General features: G+C 40.8%; 1 protein-coding gene and 2 pseudogenes across 2 annotated transcripts in view; 2 read left to right on the forward strand and 1 right to left on the reverse strand.

Moving 5' to 3' along the window:
* GTF2E2 (general transcription factor IIE subunit 2) overlaps nucleotides 1-20,276 on the forward strand; it is an 80,475-nt gene that overhangs the window by 58,950 nt on the left and 1,249 nt on the right. The window contains exon 7 of one of the 2 annotated variants that reach the window (XM_025420013.3): nucleotides 661-19,185. In XM_025420013.3, the coding sequence (XP_025275798.1) occupies nucleotides 661-833 (173 nt within the window). In that variant the 3' untranslated portion in view covers nucleotides 834-19,185. Of the gene's footprint in view, nucleotides 1-660; nucleotides 19,186-19,635; nucleotides 19,752-20,276 lie in introns of those variants that run through there. The other variant, XM_025419935.3, reaches the window with a different exon arrangement.
* Nucleotides 8,047-19,185, forward strand: LOC112642586 (tetraspanin-17-like; annotated as a pseudogene).
* Nucleotides 9,056-9,140, reverse strand: LOC112664703 (U4 spliceosomal RNA; annotated as a pseudogene).

The raw sequence follows: 20,276 nt of genomic DNA on the forward strand, positions 1-20,276 counted from the left end.
GGGATGGGAAGGAGCAGTAGGAGAGGGAGAGAGGATTTTAAGCAGACTCTGGGCTGAACAGGAGTCCAATGCAGGGCATGACCCTGAAATCATGACCTGAGGTGCAACCAGGAGTCAGACGCTTACCTGACTGTACCACCCAAGTGCCCCAAGATGAGGATTTTCACTTTTTTCCACTCAGATGATAAGTAACCATATATGCTTGTTAGTAAAATCCCACATATCTGGAAATAAATTATATAAGTTGATGTTTATTTTTTTTTCTATTAGAGATATTCTATAATGCTATGTGGCTACTTAGTATTCCATTATGTGTGTGTACCTGATGAATGGATATTTTAAGTACTTAATGCTGCAGCAAATATTCTTAAACCCTTTACATGCTGCATGTGTGTATGCATTCTTTATGTTAATGAAATAGCTATATATATCAGAAGGTATTGGGAAGGGAAATTGATAAGTTATTTTTGCATCTATTAAGTCTTTGTTATTAGCTTATTTAATAGGTGTTGAAATGTATTACTAAGATTTCCTAAGACTGGCTGTCCTTATATGCCTAGAATAACCCTTTTTTAACTTTATATATCTCTGGACTCTTTTTCTATGTATTTAAGGTCTTTTGCTTTAGTATCCAGTTTCTTTTTTTGTTTACTTTCTCAGGGTTTGGTTTGTGTGTGATGCTGGATACATCAAAAGAGAAGTACAGTTTTCCCTTCCTCTCTTCCTTCCTACCCTTTGCCCTCCCTTTCCATTTTTATGAGAATATGCAATTACTTGGAAGATTTGAACACAGATACCCATGCGTAGTATATTTGTCTTTGTTGCCTCTTTGACAGTATTCTTTATCTCTTCTTTGGTTATTATTATATATATATATAACTTTCCCACCTTGTGAATTAATTTTGGTAATTTTTGTTTTCCTAAAATCATCCATTTTTAATTTCAAATTTAATAACATGTTTTTTGGAGAGTATGGCCCTATAATTTAATTTTTTTCTCTAGTTTTCCCTTTTTATTGCTAATTTTTTGTATTTGGACTTTCTTTTCCTTATTATACTGTTGGTTTATCTATTTTACTTTTGTTGTATTTTTGTTTTAAAGGAAAATACAATCTGTCAAATCACCCTTTATGTACTAGTTTTTGACTATTTGGTATGAGTAGTGACTGAGCAAACATTAAAATCTGCCATTACTTTTTTGTTATGTTAATTTTGCTATTCCTTCCTGTATATGTTTTCCTGCAGAGTTTTTGGTTTGTTAAGATTTTTGACATTCATAGTGTAAGGATTGTGTTTAAAATCATTGTAAAGCATCCCTCTTGGTTGTATTTAATGTTCTTTTACTTTTTTTTTTTTTTTTTTTTATTTATTTATTTGAGACACACAGAGAGAGAGATAGAGAGAGGCAGAGACACAGGGAGAGGGAGAAGCAGGCTCCATGCAGGGAGCCTGATGTGGGACTCGATCCCGGGTCTCCAGGATCACACCCTGGGCTGCATGTGGCGCTAAACCACTGCGCTACCGGGGCTGCCCTGTTCTTTTACTTTGAAATCTCTCATATTATTCTTTTAATCCCTTGCCCTTTTTTTGGGACTCCTATATTTTTCCCATTCTTTTACTGTATACCCTGTCATCTTTTGTTTAAATAATTACTTTGTAATTGGCAGAAAGTTGGTTTTAACATTCCGAAGCGTCATTTTATATTTATTATCTTTATTACATGATATATTCTCCTCATTATTTGGTAAGTGTATAATTTTGGGAGGTTCTCATATACAAAGTGATTCTCTATATCTCTAAGTAATTTGCTTAAACTTCTAGGTATAATTTTATCAACTTCATTTTTATTTCCTAGTTAACACTTTCTGGGGACTTTGGTAACAATTTATTATTGTGTATTCATGAATTCACTTATTCAGCACAAATTGAGATGTCCTGTTATATGCCCCAGTCATTTTGCTAAATGCAGGGGATACAGTAATGAAGGAGGTATGCAACTCTCTGCCTTTGTGGAGTTTATTACATAGTTTTGAAGGATAAAATAGACAACATAAAAAATAAAAAATGATGACAGATTGTATCAAATTCTAGGAAAGAGACAAAGTAGTGCAAGATAGTAAATCCGTAGGAGGGGTGGAACTCAGAGAAGACTGCTGTGGAAAAATGAGATGGAACTAACCTTGCAAAGTACCAGAGTGGTGTCCATGTATGTGCCATTGTGGAGTTCAAGCAGAGAGTAGTAAAGGCGAAGGCTATAGTAAAGATTCTGATTTTTTTCATAGGTTAGTGGTTTTTAATCATTAAATCTGATTCAGTGCAGCCTGAGAACAAATATTTTGTAATCTGTTCGTTAGTCATATATAATTTCTGGATGATATAGCCTACTTTGAGACATAATTTCTTAAGTCAGTATAATGCAGGGAGGCCTGGCTGGCTTAGTCAATAGAGCATGTAACTCTTGATCTCCAGGTGGTGAATTAAGTGCCACATTGGGTGTAGAGCTTACTTAAAAAAAAGTGGGGCCCCTGGGTGGCTCAGTCAGTTAAATGTCTAACTCTTGATTTTGGTTCAGTTCATAGTCTCAGGGTTGTGAGACCCCACACCCGGTTCTGCACTGAGTTTGGACCCTGCTTAAGATTCTTTCTCTCCCTCTTCCTCTGCCCCCCACCCCCCCCGGAAGTATAATACTCTAACTGTAATAGAAGGAGAAATAAAAGGAAATTGATTTATTTTTTAAAAATGTATTTTAGTATTTGTAATTATTCAAGCATGTTTATATTAGAATATAAAATATATAAATAACAATTGTTTACATTAATATGTAGAGTCACCATTGAATGTGATAGCTACAAATGGATCAGTACAGGTGTGATGCATTGGCAACCTATATAGCATAATTGGTGTTTTCCATAAGTGATAAAGAATTCTTGGCAGAGGTCTGCAAAATACACAGTGAAGTTTTTCTGAGGTTTTCAAAGGTTAATCATACTGTATTCTCTCTATATTATACATTGTATGTTCCTAGAAAATCATGTGTGTATTAAACCAGTATAAAAAGTCGTTTGTATATGTAAACAGAATTTGGTTCTAGGCTCAGTTTTTCTTTTCTTTTTTCTTTTCTTTTTTTTTTCTTTCTCTTTTTTTTCTTTTCTTTTCTTTCTTTCATAGGACTTTTAAAGATTTTATTTATTCATGAGAGACAGAGAGAGAGGGAGAGGCACAGACACAGGCAGAGGGAGAAGCAGGCTCCATACAGGGAACCTGACATGGGACTTGATCTCGGGTCTCCAGGATCAGCTGAAGGCGGCACTAAACCATGAGCCACCCAGGCTGCCCTCTTTGTTTCTTTTAAGGATTTTATTTATTTATTTATTCATGAGAGACACAGAGAGAGGTAGAGACATAGGCAGAGGGAGAAGCAGTCTCCCTGCAGTAAGCCTGATGCAGGACTTGATCCCAGGACCCCGGGATCACGACCTGAGCCCAAAGGTAGATGCTCAACTACTGAGCCATGCAGGTGTCCCCTAGGCTCAGTTTCTTCTCATCAGCTGGTGTTTTTTCATTAATATCTTTACTTTCTAAGAAAGATGGCTGGGAGGAAGAAAGATTTTTCAACAATGACAATATTGATTTGGAGCTGGATATATATATATATATTTTTTTGGTGTTGGGGTTGTCACTATTTATTGTAGATGTTTAACAGAATCCCTGGCTTCTTCAGATGCCAGTAGCGTACCTTTCCCCACAGTGTGTCACAACCAGAATGTATCCAGACATTTCCAAATGTTCCCCATAAAACGAACTATCTGGGTTGAAAATTATTTTAAAGATACGATTTATGTTTATAAAATAGACAACAGTTAATTAAGACATGTTGTCTTCATGCTTCTTTTCTTGAATTCTTTCATTCAACACATTCAGTGATGCAAGAATGTCAAAGTGAATAAGGTCTCTGTTCTTGAGCTTACCTAAGACTGAGGGAAGATTGACACAGGAACACAGTGGTTCTTGCATACTATCATTGTGCTGTTTGTACACTATAGACACTGAGGGAACAGTCACAACCTATAGGAACTTTAAGGTTGGGACACTATTGTAGTTGAAATGGTCAGTATGGCATAAATCACTAGTTTTTAAAAAATGAGTTTTTGCTAATGATATAAATTGTGTTTCCAGAGAATATCCACTGAAATTGATTCATATTCTAACATTTGTCTTCTCTCACTTTCTTTGTTCATATTTTACTCAAAATGCTTTGTCCTGATTGCATTGATGAAGATGTTTGTTTTAGCCCAGTAGGTGGCAGTCTTAGCTAAAGAGGAATTACTGAGTGATGAAGCTTTCCATCAGGCTGAGGATAGCCTTCATTTTATCTGTAATAGAAGCAAATCTTCTAAAATGAGATATAGCACAAAACGAGAGAGTTTATTTGTAATAATTTAGAAAGTCAAATAGGGTAAGTGAACACAGTAGTTGAATTTAGGTATATATCTTACTTCACAAAGCCATTTATTTCCTTTTATCAGGATCTTATTCATTTAGAGGCAGTATAAATGCAGTGGTCAAGAGGATGATTTGAATAGTTAATCTGTAGGTGTATATGTTACCTTTGCTCCTTATTAGCTTAGGTGAGGTACTTCTGAGATTTCTCATTTATAAAATAGGAGTAATGGTATCTGTCTCATGGTCCTTATGAGAATTAAATGAGTTAAAAATAAATGTGCATAGAGCTTGGAACAGAGCCTGGCACATAGTAAGAGTAATAGTAATATTAGCTATTATTAGTAGAATTCAAAATATCAAATAGTATCAAAATACTAGGTGTTTAAATCTTAAATCTATTCTAGTTATTTATTCACATTTACTGAGCTCTCTGGTTATTGACTAAGTGGATCTGTAGTTTTGTGTGTTGTTAGATAGCAAAGAACCAGAGCCAGTTTAGCCATGTGAGGTCACATTTGCAGTGATCTTTTGCAGTTTTGTCAAGTTTGTGGGCATTCCTGGTGAGAAGTCCAATAACAGTCTGACTTTTCTTTCATTGCTGCTAATGATTTCAACTTTATCCTTAGAATACGGGCTTCTCCCAGAGCTCCTTTTCATGGGGCTCTGATGCTGTTTTAGTTAGTTAATTTTTTAATGGCTTTCTATTTTATGGATGTACCTTAAAACAATTTTTTTGATGCTCTCTCTAAGAAATGCAATTTTTGGTTTTGTTTTGCTATATGCTATTAAAAATAATACTTGCACATAAATATGTGTGTCCTTGCCTGATTATTTCCTTATTGTAATTCTTTAAGTAGAATTGCAAGATCAGAAGAGAAGGCGTATTTTAAAATTTTTCAACACTTTGCCTTTTATGCCTTTTGTAAAGTTTGCACCAATATTTTGGGACCCATTTACCCTTTACAGCAGTATATGAAAAAGTATCCAATTATTTACCATCACCAGTACCAGATATTTTTAGTTGACTTTGCCAGATTCATAGAAAATAGAGATTATCTTGAATTTGTATTTTCTTGCACTGACTTTATGAAATTACAGAAAATCAGATGATTTTGTACCTCTTTCAACTCTACATTTTTTGTTCCTGCATACATTAAAATGTAATTAAATTTGGGATCCTGTGAGATCATGCCTCTAAAATTAGGCACTGCTTTTCATTGTTCATCTTAAAGTATTTATGCAGCTGTGATACATTTATATAGTACATGTAATATTTAAATACTGTAATAGCACTAAGCTAAGGAAAGGCAGGGATTAATGTAGAAATGTTTTATCGCAAAACAATGATATTTAAAAAAGATTTTGGGGAGGGTGGGGGATAGAGGGAGAGGGGAAGAGAGAATCTTAAGCAGGCTGCATACCCAGTGTAGAGCCCTATGTGGGGCCCAATCTCCCAACCCTGAGATCATGACCTGAAGTCAAGAATTAGATGCTTAACTGACTGAACCATCCAGGCGTCCCCATTGAAGAGTTCTTTTTTCATGGATTTTCCTCAGAAAATAGTTTTAGCAAAAGAAAGTAGTTAAATTTAATTTTAATCTACTTTCAGTTCCATTGTGCCGTTACAATTTATATTGTGTATTGTTTTGGTGGTACTAGTATACATATTCTTACTAGACCATTCTGTCACTATTCCAATAGGTATTATTGCTTCTGTGATTGTATCATAAGAGGCTTGAAGTCTATAAGCTTTCTACATGTCAAGTAGAAAGTCACAGTAGTTTCAGTCTTCAAGGAACTGAAATTTTGGGCAGCCCCAGTGGCGCAGCGGTTTAGCTCTAGCTGTGTCTCTCTGAATAAATAAATTAAAAAAAAAAAAAGGAACTGAAATTTTGCGGTGCTACTAATACAGATGCTTGATAAAGAGTGTATTGACTGAAGTTACCTCTGAATAAAAGATGTCTTTATCATATATGTACTTTTATTCTTTTTGCTTATACAGAGAAAAGTATACAGTTGTTATACTGTATCATAGTATCATGTTCTATTATGTGATGCTTATTCTAGATACAGTTATATCATGTGATACTTAACTCTAGATAAACGAAGAATAGTTAGAATTTAACAAGCCATGGGTTAAAATGCCTGAACTATTCTTTTTGGTGTGACATACTTCAACAACTGTGGTAAATTTGACGAATAAAATTCTGGTTTGGTATATATTTTACTTATTTACCTATTTGTGTTTAAAGATTTATTTATTGGGCTGCCCAGGTGGCTCAGGGGTTTAGTGCTACCTTCAGCCCCGGGGCATGATCCTGGGGACACAGGATGGCGTCCCACGTTGGGTTCCCTGCATGGAGCCTGCTTCTCCCTCTGCCTGTGTCTCTGCCCCCCTTCCCCGTCTCATGAATAAATAAATAAAATCTTTTAAAAATATATTTATTTTAGAGGGAGAAAGTGAGCAGGGGGAAGGGCAGAGGAGAGGGGGAGAGAAAATCTCCAGCAGACTCCCCACAGAGCATAGAGCCTGACACAGGGCTGGATCTCACGACCTTGAGATCATGACCTGAGCTGAAATCAAGTTGGATGCTTAACCAGCTGAGCCACCCAAGGCTCCTCTGATACATATTTTTTAAAAATATTCTGTGTTTTCTTGGAATTAGAGTCATGTTATTATTGCTGACTTGGAAGTTTGACCTGAAACTATTTTCTCTCACACAAGCCCAAAGTGAGCAGAGCTAGTTGCATTAATCCCATGGTTCTTTTTTTTTTTTTTTTTTAAGATTTTATTTATTTATTCATGAGAATACACAGGAGAGAGAGAGAGAGAGGCAGAGGCACAGGCAGAGGGAGAAGCAGACTCCATGCAGGGAGCCTGATGTGGGACTCGATCCCAGATCTCCAGGATCAGGCCCTGGGCTGAAGGCGGTGCTAAACCTCTGAGCCACCTGGGCTGCCCAATCCCATTGTTCTTTAGCCAAAAAGTGGGGATAGTTGGGGACTTCTGGCTTCCACTTAAAATGGAGAAAGCTGGTCAAGTATTGTTCTACTCTTAGAGTAATAATAATAAGCCCTAAACAGCTGCAAATTTACAGTTTTCTTGAATCTGTCAGAGACCTGAGGTTGCAGCTCTTTCCTGAAATCTAAGGAAAAACCGGCACCTCTGAAAAGATGGGATGCAAGCACTTGTTTACCTGGGACAGACAAAATGAACACCACTCGACAATTATAAAGAACTGCTAAGGGCTTAAATTGTATTAGTAAGAAGATGCAGAATCCTTGGGAGCTGAGAACCCATAGGAGAGAATTCATACCTACTTGCAGGCTATCTTCCATAAATTTTCACTGGATGCTTATGGAAAAGATATAGAGCTGGGTACTGTTGTCTTTAGGCAAGTCTGGAGGAAGGGAATGGTAGATGCTTCTATAAAGACATGAAGCCCTGTCTGAGTCCTTCTGCCTGTCTGCTGTGAGACAGAAACCTTAAACTGCAGAGGTAATGGAACAGAAAGAAAGCCTTCCACCCTGGGGAAGGGGCAGAAATATGTGCTCGACCCCGAACTTTAGCTTAGGGGGTGGGCAGGAACATGGAGAAGGCTACATGCCAGATACCAAGAACATAGTACTTGTCTGTGACCAAGGCTTGATCAGAATTTCAGAGAATCCCACTCCATACCAGGGGAAGAGATGGAGAGGAATGGGTAACTGGAATTCTGTGAGAGTCACAGGAGCTTGGAGGCAGAGAGACCGTATGAGATGCAGCCTAAGTGGAAGACCTAAAACCATAGATTGAGTAGACACTGAGAAAAAAAAAACTCTGTGGCAAACAAGCCTCTTCCCTAAACACAAGGTATGGCTAGAGCAATTTGACCCTGTGGTGCATTATGGGTATCCACAGCAGCAACAGATTCCAGACCAAGCTCATATTCTGACAATAGAATGACTCTACATCCACACACTAAAGGCCTAGCATAAGGAAAGATATGGTCATATCCAGACACAAAGACTATTTATCTCAGTCTCAGCTGTCCTACAGAGGATGTCCTGCGTGCACACATTTACACTCTCTCTCCATGAGGTGTAAAAACAAGGAGAAAAGTGATATAGTATTGAGATGGGAGTTAGAATCCTCAGGACCCAGTTACTGGAAATTGTTAGACATGGAATTTACGATAACTGATTTATATGTTAAGGCCTCTGGTAGAAAAGGCAGGTAACATGCACAATCAGGTAAGATATTTCAAAGGTAGACATTCTAAGAAAATGAAATGAAATTTTTATTTCCTTTTTTTTTATGTCAAAAGACTTTAAAAAAAAAATTATTTATTCATGAAGGACACAGAGGGAGAGGCAGACTCCCTGCCAGGAGCTGGATGTGGGACTCGATTCCAGGACCCCAGGATCACACCCTGAGCCAAAGGGAGATGCTCAACTGCTGAGCCACCTGGGAGTTCCTATTTTAAAAGATTTTTATTTATTTAGAGCGAGCACAGAGGGAGAAGGAGGGGGAGAAACAGACTCCTTGCTGAGCAGGGAGCCTGCTGTGGGTTTGATCCCAGGACCCCGAGACTGGGAGCTGAAGGCAGATAGTTAACTGACCGAGCCACCCAGGTGCTCCTGAATGAAGTTTTCAATTAGCAATAATCACGCCTCGGGTAAACCTCATTGGCTACGATACTGCCACTGCACAAAGCTGGTGCTCCTGAATGAAAATTTTAGAAGTGAACAACACTGTAATAGACAAAGAATCCCTTCAATAAGCTCATCATATACTTGGCATAACCAAAGAAAGAATCTGTCAACGTTAACATAGGCCCATTGCAAATTATCTGAACTAAAATGCAAAGAGAAAACTGAATAATAGAACACCCATTGTCTATGAGGGAATAATATCACATGTTCTGAATGTGTAATTCAAATCTTAGAAGGAGAAAAGAAAGAATAGGACAAAAGAAATAATGGTCAAGGATTTTGAAAAAGTAATGGTAGATACCACACTAATAGTCCCCCAAAACAAATAGCAAATAGAAACACCCATGTGTTAATATTCGAACTGGCTGAAAGTTGATGATTAGAAAATACTGAAAGTATAGAGGAAAAAAAGAATTGCTGCAGACTTGTCACTTAAACCTACGGAAACCAAAAGACAGTGCAGGATCAAAAGAGAAAAACTTTCAACCTAGAATTTTCTACCCAGCAAAATCAGTTTTTTTCTTTTTTTTTAAACATTTTATTTATTAGGGAGAATGAACAGGTGAAGGGAAGGGCAGAGGGAGAGGGAGAAGCAGACTCCCCACTGAGCAGAGAGCCCGATGTGTGGCTCTATCCAGGACCCTGAGGTCATGACCTGAGCTGAAGGCAGTTGCTTAACCAATTGAGCCACCCAGGTGCTCCACAAAACCAGTCTTTTAAAAATGAAGGAGAAATGGTTTTTCAGAGTAATATTCTCTGGGTATCACAGAAACGGAGTTAATTCATTGTCATTAGACCTGCGTCACCAGATTCACTAAGGAAATTCTTTCAAGCAAAAGGGATATGATATTAGATAGTAGCCTGAATCTATATAGATAAGTAGGTGTGCTGTAAGTAGAAGATGAATATAAAATTCATGTTTTTCTAATTAAAACTCTTAAAAAATATAATAAAATTTTTTTCTTATCAGTTGAGCTCAAGGGACACCTGAGTGGGTCAGTTGGTTAGGTGTCCCACTCTTTTTTTTTTTTTTTTTTTAATGATAGGCATACACAGAGAGAGGGGCAGAGACACAGGCAGAGGGAGAAGCAGGCTCCATGCACCGGGAGCCTGACGTGGGATTCGATCCCGGGTCTCCAGGATCGCACCCTGGGCCAAAGGCAGGCGCTAAACTGCTGCGCCACCCAGGGATCCCTTTTTTTAATTTTTTTTAATTTTTATTTATTTATGATAAGTGTCCCACTCTTGATCTCCGCTCAGGTCTTGATCTCAGGGTTCTGAGCTTGAGCTTCGCATTGGGTTCTGGAGCCTACTTAAGAAAAAAGAAAAAGGGTGCTTGGGTGGCTGAGTCAGTTAAGCATCTGCCTTAGGCTTAGGTCATGATCCCAGGGTACTGGGATCAAGCCCCATGTCATTTCCTGTTCAGTGGGGACTCTACTTCTCCTTCTGTGCCGCCCCTACCCCTTGTGCTGTCTCTCTTGCTCTCTCTCTCTGAAATAAATTTTAAAATCTTTAAAAATAAAAAGATAGCAGTATAAAGGAAAAGTAATAGAAATGTATTTTATGTTTACAGCAAATATAGAAGTAAAATTTATGATAGCTGAAAGGTCAGAGGGAAAGATACTATTATAACATCTTTTTATTTTTAAAGATTTATTTATGTTTTAAAATTTTTTTTCTCCAAGATTTTATTTATTTATGAGAGGCACAGAGAGAGAGAGAGGCAGAGACACAGGAAGAGGGAGAAGCAGGCTCCATGCAGGAAGCCCGATGCAAGACTCGATCCCGAATCCCAGATCACGTCTCAGGCCAAAGGCAGACGCTCAACTGCTGAGCCACCCAGGCGTCCCTGTTTTTAAAGATTTTTATTTATTTGAGAAAGAGGAGGAGAAGCAGAGCCCCTGCTGAGTGGAGATTCCCCTCCCCCCCATGCAGGGTCCATCCTACAACCTCTGAGATCACCTGAGCCAAAGGCAGACACTTGACTGAGTCACCCAGGTGCCCCAAGGTTGATTTATTTTAGAGAGGGGGTGTGTGAGTAGGACTGGGGTGGAGGGAGAGGGAGAGAATCTCAAGCAGAGTCCCCACCCACCAAGCATGGAGCCCAACATGGGGATCAGTCTCATGACCTGAGCCAAAATGAAGAGTCAGACACTTAATCAGCTGTGCCACTGAGGTGCCCCCAGTATTGTATATAGCATGTTTACATTATATGTGAACTGGTATAATTTACTTGCGACTAGGCTCTGATTAATTATATATGTATTATAAACCATAGGACAACCACTAAAATTGTTTTCAAAAAAGAAGGAACTATACTTAAAAGTACTGTATTATACATTGGAAAGAGAGTAGATCTTAAAAGTTCTCAACACACAAAAAAAAACTGTGTGTGATGGGTATTACTTTGGTAATCATTTTTTTATATATGTCTATATCAAATGATTGTGTTTTACACCTAAACCTAATACAGTGTTAAATGTCAGTTGTATCTCAATAAAAAAGTATAGTGTGCCAATAGCAAGTATAAAATGTAATCAGAAAAAATAATCCAAATGAACACAGAAATGGAAGGAAAAAAGCAGAAGAGTACCTGGAACAAATAGAAATGGTAAGATGATAGATTTTATTCCAACCATTATTAATAATTATGTTAAATCATTTAACATACTAATTAAGACTTTAATCTGTTTAAACATCCAAAATCATCTGAATACTTTAAATTGTTCAAACATAATAATTGAGACAGATGTAAATTGTCTAAACATAATAATTATGACAGATTTGCAGATTAGAAACAAAAGCAGGCCCTAGTATATACTGTCTATTAGAAACTCTCTTTAAATATGAAGAAGACCTGGGTTAAAAGTAATGTGCTAGCACAGCCCCTGTGGAAAGCAGTATGGATGTTCCTCACAAAGTTAAAAACAGAACTATGTTAGGATCCAGCAATTGCACTACTGGATATTTACCCAGAAGATACAAAAACACTGACTCAGGGGTACATGCACCCCTCTGTTTATAGCAAGATTATTTTTACAATATGGAAGCAGCCCAAATATCCATGGATTTTTTTAAAAAATTTATTCATTCATGAGAGATAGAGAGAGGCAGAGACACAGGCTGAGGGAGAAGCAGGCCCCATGCAGGGAGCCCAACGTGGGACTCGATCCCAGGACTCCAGGGTCACGCCCTGGGCCAAAGGCAGGCGCCAAGCTGCTGAGGCACCCAGGGATCCCCACATACATGGATTGATGAATGGATAAAGAGGATGTGGTATAGCCTGGGCAGCTCTACCCCAGGGTGGCTCATGGAGGGCTGACCAACCCCAGTTCCGGTTGCCGGGCAAGCAGCATCACTTCAAGAACCAGAGGTCGATTGCTATGGGAACTACTTCCTTTTTGGCTTTGACATCTTCTGGGTGCTGGGAGGCCCTGTTCCTGGCCACTGGCCTCTGGGCCTGGGGTGAGAAGGGTGTTCTCCCAACATCTCAGCACTGACCCATCTGGGAGCCCGTGACCCCACGTGGCTGTTTGTAGTGGTTGGAGGCTTTGTGTTGGTGCTGCGCTTTGATGGCTATCTTGGGCTCTCTGGGAGAACACCTTCTTGCTCAAGTTCCTCAGCCTCATTTTCTTCCTGGAGTTTGGCAACAGGGATCCTGTCCTTTGTATTCAAGGACTGGATTTGAGGCCAGCTCAGTTTCTTCCATCAGTAACAGTGTCAAGCCCTGTCAGGAAGACGTTAACCTCTACTGTCTCTTTGCTCCAGAATATTGGTTTTGCTCTGGAGCCAAAGGGCCTAATGGCACTTCAATATCTGTTTCAACTGCACTGACTTGAACCTGAGCGGGGAGCACTGCAGGATCCCCTTCTGCTGCGTCAGGGACACAGCAGAAGAAGTGCTCAGCACCCAGTGTGGTTGCAGGAACCAGCTCAGGCTGGAGTTGGAGCAGCAGGGCTCCACCCACACCATAGGCTGCACGGGCCAGTTTGAGAAGTGGCTGCAGGACAGCCTCCGTGTTGGGGCCGGGCTCTTTGTGGGCATCGCCCTCCCCCAGATCTTTGGTATCTGCCTGGCCCAGAACCTCATGAGTGACATCAAGGCAGTGAAGGCCAACTGGTGAGGCTGCCACACTAGTGCACAGGGAGCTGCCATCTCAGCTATTGTTGGGTGGTAGCTCCTAAGGGCACCAGGAATGCTACAGCTAGGAGGGTGCAGGCCAGACAGAGTGGGAGCTGTCTGCCGTATCCCTGCCCAGGCTGGGACACACTTCTCTGTGCTGGCTGTGTGGGGCAGGCGTGGGGCCTGCTGTTGCCTGGGACATGGCTTCACACAGCTGCAGAGCTGTCTACTCTATTACCTCTGACCTTGGCCCTACCTGGAGCCCACTTTGGCTTCACTGCTTTAGACTTAGACTCTAAAGTGGGCCCAACGTGATCCTGGAGTCCTGGGATCGAGTCCCACATCGGGCTCCCTGCATGGAGCCTGCTTCTCCCTCTGCCTGTGTCTCTGCCCCCACGCCCCTGTGTCTTTCATGAAAAAAATCTTTAGGGGCGCAGCTCCAAGGCGGCTCCAGCAGAGGAAGAGACCCCACGCGGAGGGGACTGCGTGGCTCTGGGAGCAACTCTGAGGGGCTCGGGCGGCGGCTCCGCGGAGGGGGCTGCGCGGCCAGGAGCGCGAATCCAACAGCGCAGCCCCGGGAGCATTGGGCACCGGGGACACAGCCCAGGATCTGGCCTCCCCTCGGGACAGGCAGAGGCCAGGAGGAGGGCCCAGGACAGCGAGGACACTCCTGCCCCGAGCTGAGCAGATCAGTGGTCCCGCCGCCCCCGGAGCATCCAGGCCTCTGCAGACCGAGAGCTCTGGAGCTACTGTGGGAGCTGAATCCGGGGCTCTAGAGCTGGCCGCCGCCACTGCGGTTGTTCCTCCTGGGGCCTCACGGGGTAAACAACCCCCACTGAGCCCTGCACCAGGCAGGGGGCAGAGCAGCTCCCCCAAGTGCTAACACCTGAAAATCAGCACAACAGGCCCCTCCCCCAGAAGACCAGCTAGACGGACAAGTTCCAGGGGAAGTCAAGGGACTTAAAGTATACAGAATCAGAAGATACTCCCCCGTGGTTTCTTTTTTTTTTATTTTTTATTTCTGTTTGCTTCCCCACCCTTTTTTTTTTCCTTTCTTTCTTTTTCTTTCCATTTTCTTCTTTTTTTCTTTTTTTCTTCCTTTTTTCCTTTTTCTTTTTTCTTTCCTTCTCTCCTCTCTTTTTCTCCTTTTCCCAATACAACTTGTTTTTGGCCACTCTGCACTGAGCAAAATGACTAGAAGGAAAACCTCCCCTCAAAAGAAAGAATCAGAAATAGTCCTCTCTCCCACAGAGTTACAAAATTTGGATTACAATTCAATGTCAGAAAGCCAATTCAGAAGCATTATTATAAAGATACTCGTGGCTCTAGAAAAAAGCATAAAGGACTCAAGAGACTTCATGACTGCAGAATTTAGATCTAATCAGGCAGAAATAAAAAAATCAATTGAATGAGATGCAATCCAAACTAGAAGTCCTAACGACGAGGGTTAACGAGGTGGAAGAACGAGTGAATGACATAGAAGACAAGTTGATGGCAAAGAAGGAAACTGAGGAAAAAAGACACAATTAAAAGACCATGAGGATAGACTAAGGGAAATAAATGACAGCCCGAGGAAGAAAAACCTACGTTTAATTGGGGTTCCTGAAGATGCCGAAAGGGACAGAGGTCCAGAATATGTATTTGAACAAATTATAGCTGAAAACTTTCCTAATCTGGGAAGGGAAACAGGCATTCAGATCCAGGAAATAGATCCCCCCTAAAATCAATAAAAACCGTTCAACACCTCGACATTTAATAGTGAAGCCTGCAAATTCCAAAGATAAAGAGAAGATCCTTAAAGCAGCAAGAGACAAGAAATCCCTGACTTTTATGGGGAGGAGTATTAGGGTAACAGCAGACCTCTCCACAGAGACCTGGCAGGCCAGAAAGGGCTGGCAGGATATATTCAGGGTCCTAAATGAGAAGAACATGCAACCCAGAATACTTTATCCAGCAAGGCTCTCATTCAGAATGGAAGGAGAGAGAAGGAGAGAATGGAAGGAGAGCTTCCAAGACAGGCAGGAACTGAAAGAATATGTGACCTCCAAACCAGCTCTGCAAGAAATTTTAAGGGGGACTCTTAAAATTCCCCTTTAAGAAGAAGTTCAGTGGAACAATCCACAAAAACAAGGACTGAATAGATATCATGATGACACTAAACTCATATCTTTCAATAGTAACTCTGAACATGAACGGCTTAATGACCCCATCAAAAGGTGCAGGGTTTCAGACTGGGTAAAAAAGCAGGACCCATCTATTTGCTGTCTACAAGAGACTCATTTTAGACAGAAGGACACCTACAGCCTGAAAATAAAAGGTTGGAGAACGATTTACCATTCAAATGGTCCTCAAAAGAAAGCAGGGGTAGGGGATCCCTGAGTGGCTCAGTGGTTTGGCTCCTGCCTTTGGCCCGGGGCGTGATCTTGGAGTCCCGGGATCAAGTCCCGCATCGGGCTCCCTGCATGGAGCCTGCTTTTCCCTCTGCCTATATCTCTGCTTCTCTCTGTGTCTCTCATGAATAAATAAATAAAATATTAAAAAAAAAAAAGAAAGGGGTAGCCATCCTTATATCAGATAAACTAAAATTTACCCCGAAGACTGTAGTGAGAGATGAAGAGGGACACTATCTCATACTTAAAAGATCTATCCAACAAGAGGACTTAACAATCCTCAATATGTATGCCCCGAATGTGGGAGCTGCCAAATAAATCAATCAATTAATAACCAAAGTTAAGACATACTTAGATAATAATACACTTATACTTGGTGACTTCAATCTAGCGCTTTCTACACTTGATAGGTCTTCTAAACACAACATCTCCAAAGAAACGAGAGCTTTAAATGATACACTGGACCAGATGGATTTCACAGATATCTGTAGAACTTTACATCCAAACTCAGCTGAATACACATTCTTCTCAAGTGCGCATGGAACTTCTCCAGAATAGACCACATACTGGGTCACAAATCGAGTCTGAACCGATACCAAAAGATTGGGATCATCCCCTGCATATTCTCAGACCATAATGCCTTGAAATTAGAACTAAATCACAACAAGAAGTTTGGAAGGACTTCAAACACGTGGAGGTTAAGGACCATCCTGCTAAAAGAGGAAAGGGTCAACCAGGAAATTAAGGAAGAATTAAAAAGATTCATGGAAACTAATGAGAATGAAGATACAACCGTTCAAAATCTTTGGGATACAGCAAAAGCAGTCCGGAGGGGGAAATACATCGCAATACAAGCATCCATCCAAAAACTGGAAAGAACTCAAATACAAAAGCTAACCTTACACCTAAAGGAGCTAGAGGAAAAAACAGCAAATAGATCCTGCACCCAGCAGAAGAAGAGAGTTAATAAAGATTCGAGCAGAACTTAACGAAATCGAGACCAGAAGAACTGTGGAACAGATCAACAAAACTAGGAGTTGGTTCTTTGAAAGAATTAATAAGATAGATAAACCATTAGCCAGCCTTATTAAAAAGGAGAGAGAAGACTCAAATTAATAAAATCATGAATGAGAAAGGAGAGATCACTACCAACACCAAGGAAATACAAACGATTTTAAAAACATATTATGAACAGCTATACGCCAATAAATTAGGCAATCTAGAAGAAATGGACGCATTTCTGGAAAGCCACAAACTACCAAAGCTGGATCAGGAAGAAATAGAAAACCTGAACAGGCCAATAACCAGGGAGGAAATTGAAGCAGTCATCAAAAACCTCCCAAGACACAAGAGTCCAGGGCCAGATGGCTTCCCTGGGGAATTCTATCAAACGTTGAAAGAAGAAACCATACCTATTCTCCTAAAGCTGTTTGGAAAGATAGAGATGGAGTACTTCCAAATTCGTTCTATGAGGCCAGCATCACCTTAATTCCAAAACCCCACCAAAAGGGAGAATTACAGACCAATATCCCTGATGAACATGGATGCAAAAATTCTCAACAAGATACTGGCCAATAGGATCCAACAGTACATTAAGAAAATTATTCACCATGACCAAGTAGGATTTATCCCCGGGACACAAGGCTGGTTCAACACTCGTAAAACAATCAATGTGATTCATCATATCAGCAAGAGAAAAACCAAGAACCATATGATCCTCTCATTAGATGCAGAGAAAGCATTTGGCAAAATACAGCATCCATTCCTGATCAAAACTCTTCAGAGTGTAGGGATAGAGGGAACTTTCCTCAAAATCTTAAAAGCCATCTACGAAAAGCCCACAGCAAAGATCATTCTCAATGGGGAAGCACTGGGAGCCTTTCCCCTAAGATCAGGAACAAGACAGGGATGTCCACTCTCACCACTGCTATTTAACATAGTACTGGAAGTCCTAGCCTCAGCAATCAGACAACAAAAAGACATTAAAGGCATTCAAATTGGCAAAGAAGAAGTCAAACTCTCCCTCTTCGCCGATGACATGATACTCTACATAGAAAACCCAAAAGCCTTCACCCGAAGATTGCTAGAACTCATACAGCAATTTGGCAGCGTGGCAGGATACAAAATCAATGCCCAGAAGTCAGTGGCATTTCTATACACAATGAGACTGAAGAAAGAGAAATTAAGGAATCAATCCCATTTACAATTGCACCCAAAAGCATAAGATACCTAGGAATAAACCTCACCAAAGAGGTAAAGGACCTATACCCTAAAAATTATAGAACACTTCTGAAAGAAATTGAGGAAGACACAAAGAGATGGAAAAATATTCCATGCTCATGGATCGGCAGAACTAATACTGTGAAAATGTCAGTGTTACCCACGGCAATATATACGTTTAATGCAATCCCTATCAAAATACCATGGACTTTCTTCAGAGAGTTAGAACAAATTATTTTAAGATTTGTGTGGAATCAGAAAAGACCCTGAATAGCCAGGGGAATTGTAAAAAAGAAAACCAGAGCTGGGGGCATCACAATGCCAGATTTCAGGTTGTACTACAAAGCTGTGGTCATCAAGACAGTGTGGTACTGGCACAAAAACAGACACATAGATCAATGGAACAGAATAGAGAACCCAGAAGTGGACCCTGAACTTTATGGTCAACTAATATTTGATAAAGGAGGAAAGACTATCGATTGGAAGAAAGACCGTCTCTTCAATAAATGGTGCTGGGAAAATTGGACATCCACATGCAGAAGAATGAAACTAGACCACTCTCTTGCACCATACACAAAGATAAACTCAAAATGGATGAAAGATCTAAATGTGAGACAAGATTCCATCAAAATCCTAGAGGATAACACAGGTACACCATTTTTGAACTCGGCCACAGTAACTTCTTACAAGATACATCCACGAAGGCAAAAGAAACAAAAGCAAAAATGAACTACTGGGACTTCATCAAGATAAGAAGCTTTTGCACAGCAAAGGATACAGTCAACAAAACTAAAAGACAACCTACAGAATGGGAGAAGATATTTGCAAATGACGTATCAGATAAAGGGCTAGTTTCCAAGATCCTCATTAATTACACGGGGAAAAGAATAGCTTCCCGATGGAGAAATCTGAGAGATACCAGCTTAATCGCAACCAGTTTATCAGCCTCAGTTAATGAGACCTTGACATCATGTACCCTTTGGGCTGAGAAGGGCGGAATGTCATTTCTGTGGCCTTATTGTCAAAAATTTATAACCTCAGTTTAATCATGAAGAAGTATTAGACAACCCCAAACTGAAGGCCATTCTTTAAAATGACTGACCCCGGGCAGCCCAGGTGGCTCAGCAGTTTAGTGCCGCCTTCAGCCCAGGGCATGATCCTGGAGACCTGGGATCGAGTCCCATGTCAGGCTCTCTGCATGGAGCCTGCTTCTCCCTCTGCCTGTGTCTCTGCCTCTCTCTCTCTCTCTATGTGTGTCTCATGAAAAAAATCTTAAAAAAAAAAAAAAAAAGCCCAAACTGTGTAAGAGTTTTTTTGACGCCTCAGTCACTCATCTCCAGATTATTTGGTTTCAAAAGTCTCGTTAACTCTTACAGCTTCTTATCTCCATATACATCTTCGGTCCCTGTCTCCCTTCATGTTGTTCAGAGAATGAACAGGAATTTGTAACTATTTCATTGGAGAGAATGGAGTTTTGGACTAAAAAGAGAATGGCCACTGCAGGGAGTTCTCAGGGACCTGGGCCGGCATCACTAGACTAAGATTAGAATATGACGCTCTGGTCCGTGATGACGTAGTTTGTAGTCTCAGGCCCTCCTGCTGCTCACTGTCCAGCCTTTGAGTGTTCTTTTCTCACTGCCTGTGATTTTAGAACGAAATCTTAAATGTGCTACTTCAGACCAGAGATCATCGTGAGTCCTGGATTCAGTCACAGACGCTATAGCTTGTAAACATCTGTTGTAAAATAACTGCTGTCTTGTTGGTAGAGTTTCAGAAACTCTGGAGGAGTGTCACTGTGGATTCAATGGATGAGGAGAAAATTGAAGAATATCTGAAGCGACAGGGTATTTCTTCCATGCAGGAATCCGGACCAAAGAAAGTGGTATGTAGTCTCTTGGGGGGAAAAAAAAGTGATCCTCTATTCTTTGAACTGTGAGCCTCTTTGAAGAGGAGGTAGTCAGTTCTCCCTTCTAGTTTTTTCTGTGTCCTAATCAGTGATCTTGGTCAGATGTAAACCAGTTCCTGTCTGATGTGTTGGGGGCCAGTGGATCTCTGCCCCCGGATGCTGCTACCCAGGCACGTGGGAGCGTTCCTCGTTACCCCTCCAGCCCTTGTCCCAGCAGTGAGTACTCAAGTCATACTGACTGTCCTCTAGTGCCCATTTGTTCCCTCCTGGTTTCTATTCTAAAAGGACTTTGTTTCATCATCTTGGCCTTAATGGCACTCCCTTCCCCCTCGATCTACCACCCCTGTGGCCTCTATGCCTGGCTCTGCCTTAGCCCCTATCACAACCCCTGTTGTCCTTGTCGGCTTTTAGATTCCTTAGGAACCAGTTACCACGTAGTCCGAAAGCCCCATCAGTGGAGGGATTTATAATGGAAAAACTCGGGAATTGCCTTGTACCTGC

Source organism: Canis lupus, chromosome 16, assembly GCF_003254725.2.
Source record: "Canis lupus dingo isolate Sandy chromosome 16, ASM325472v2, whole genome shotgun sequence".
NCBI classification, from domain to species: Eukaryota; Metazoa; Chordata; class Mammalia; order Carnivora; family Canidae; genus Canis; species Canis lupus.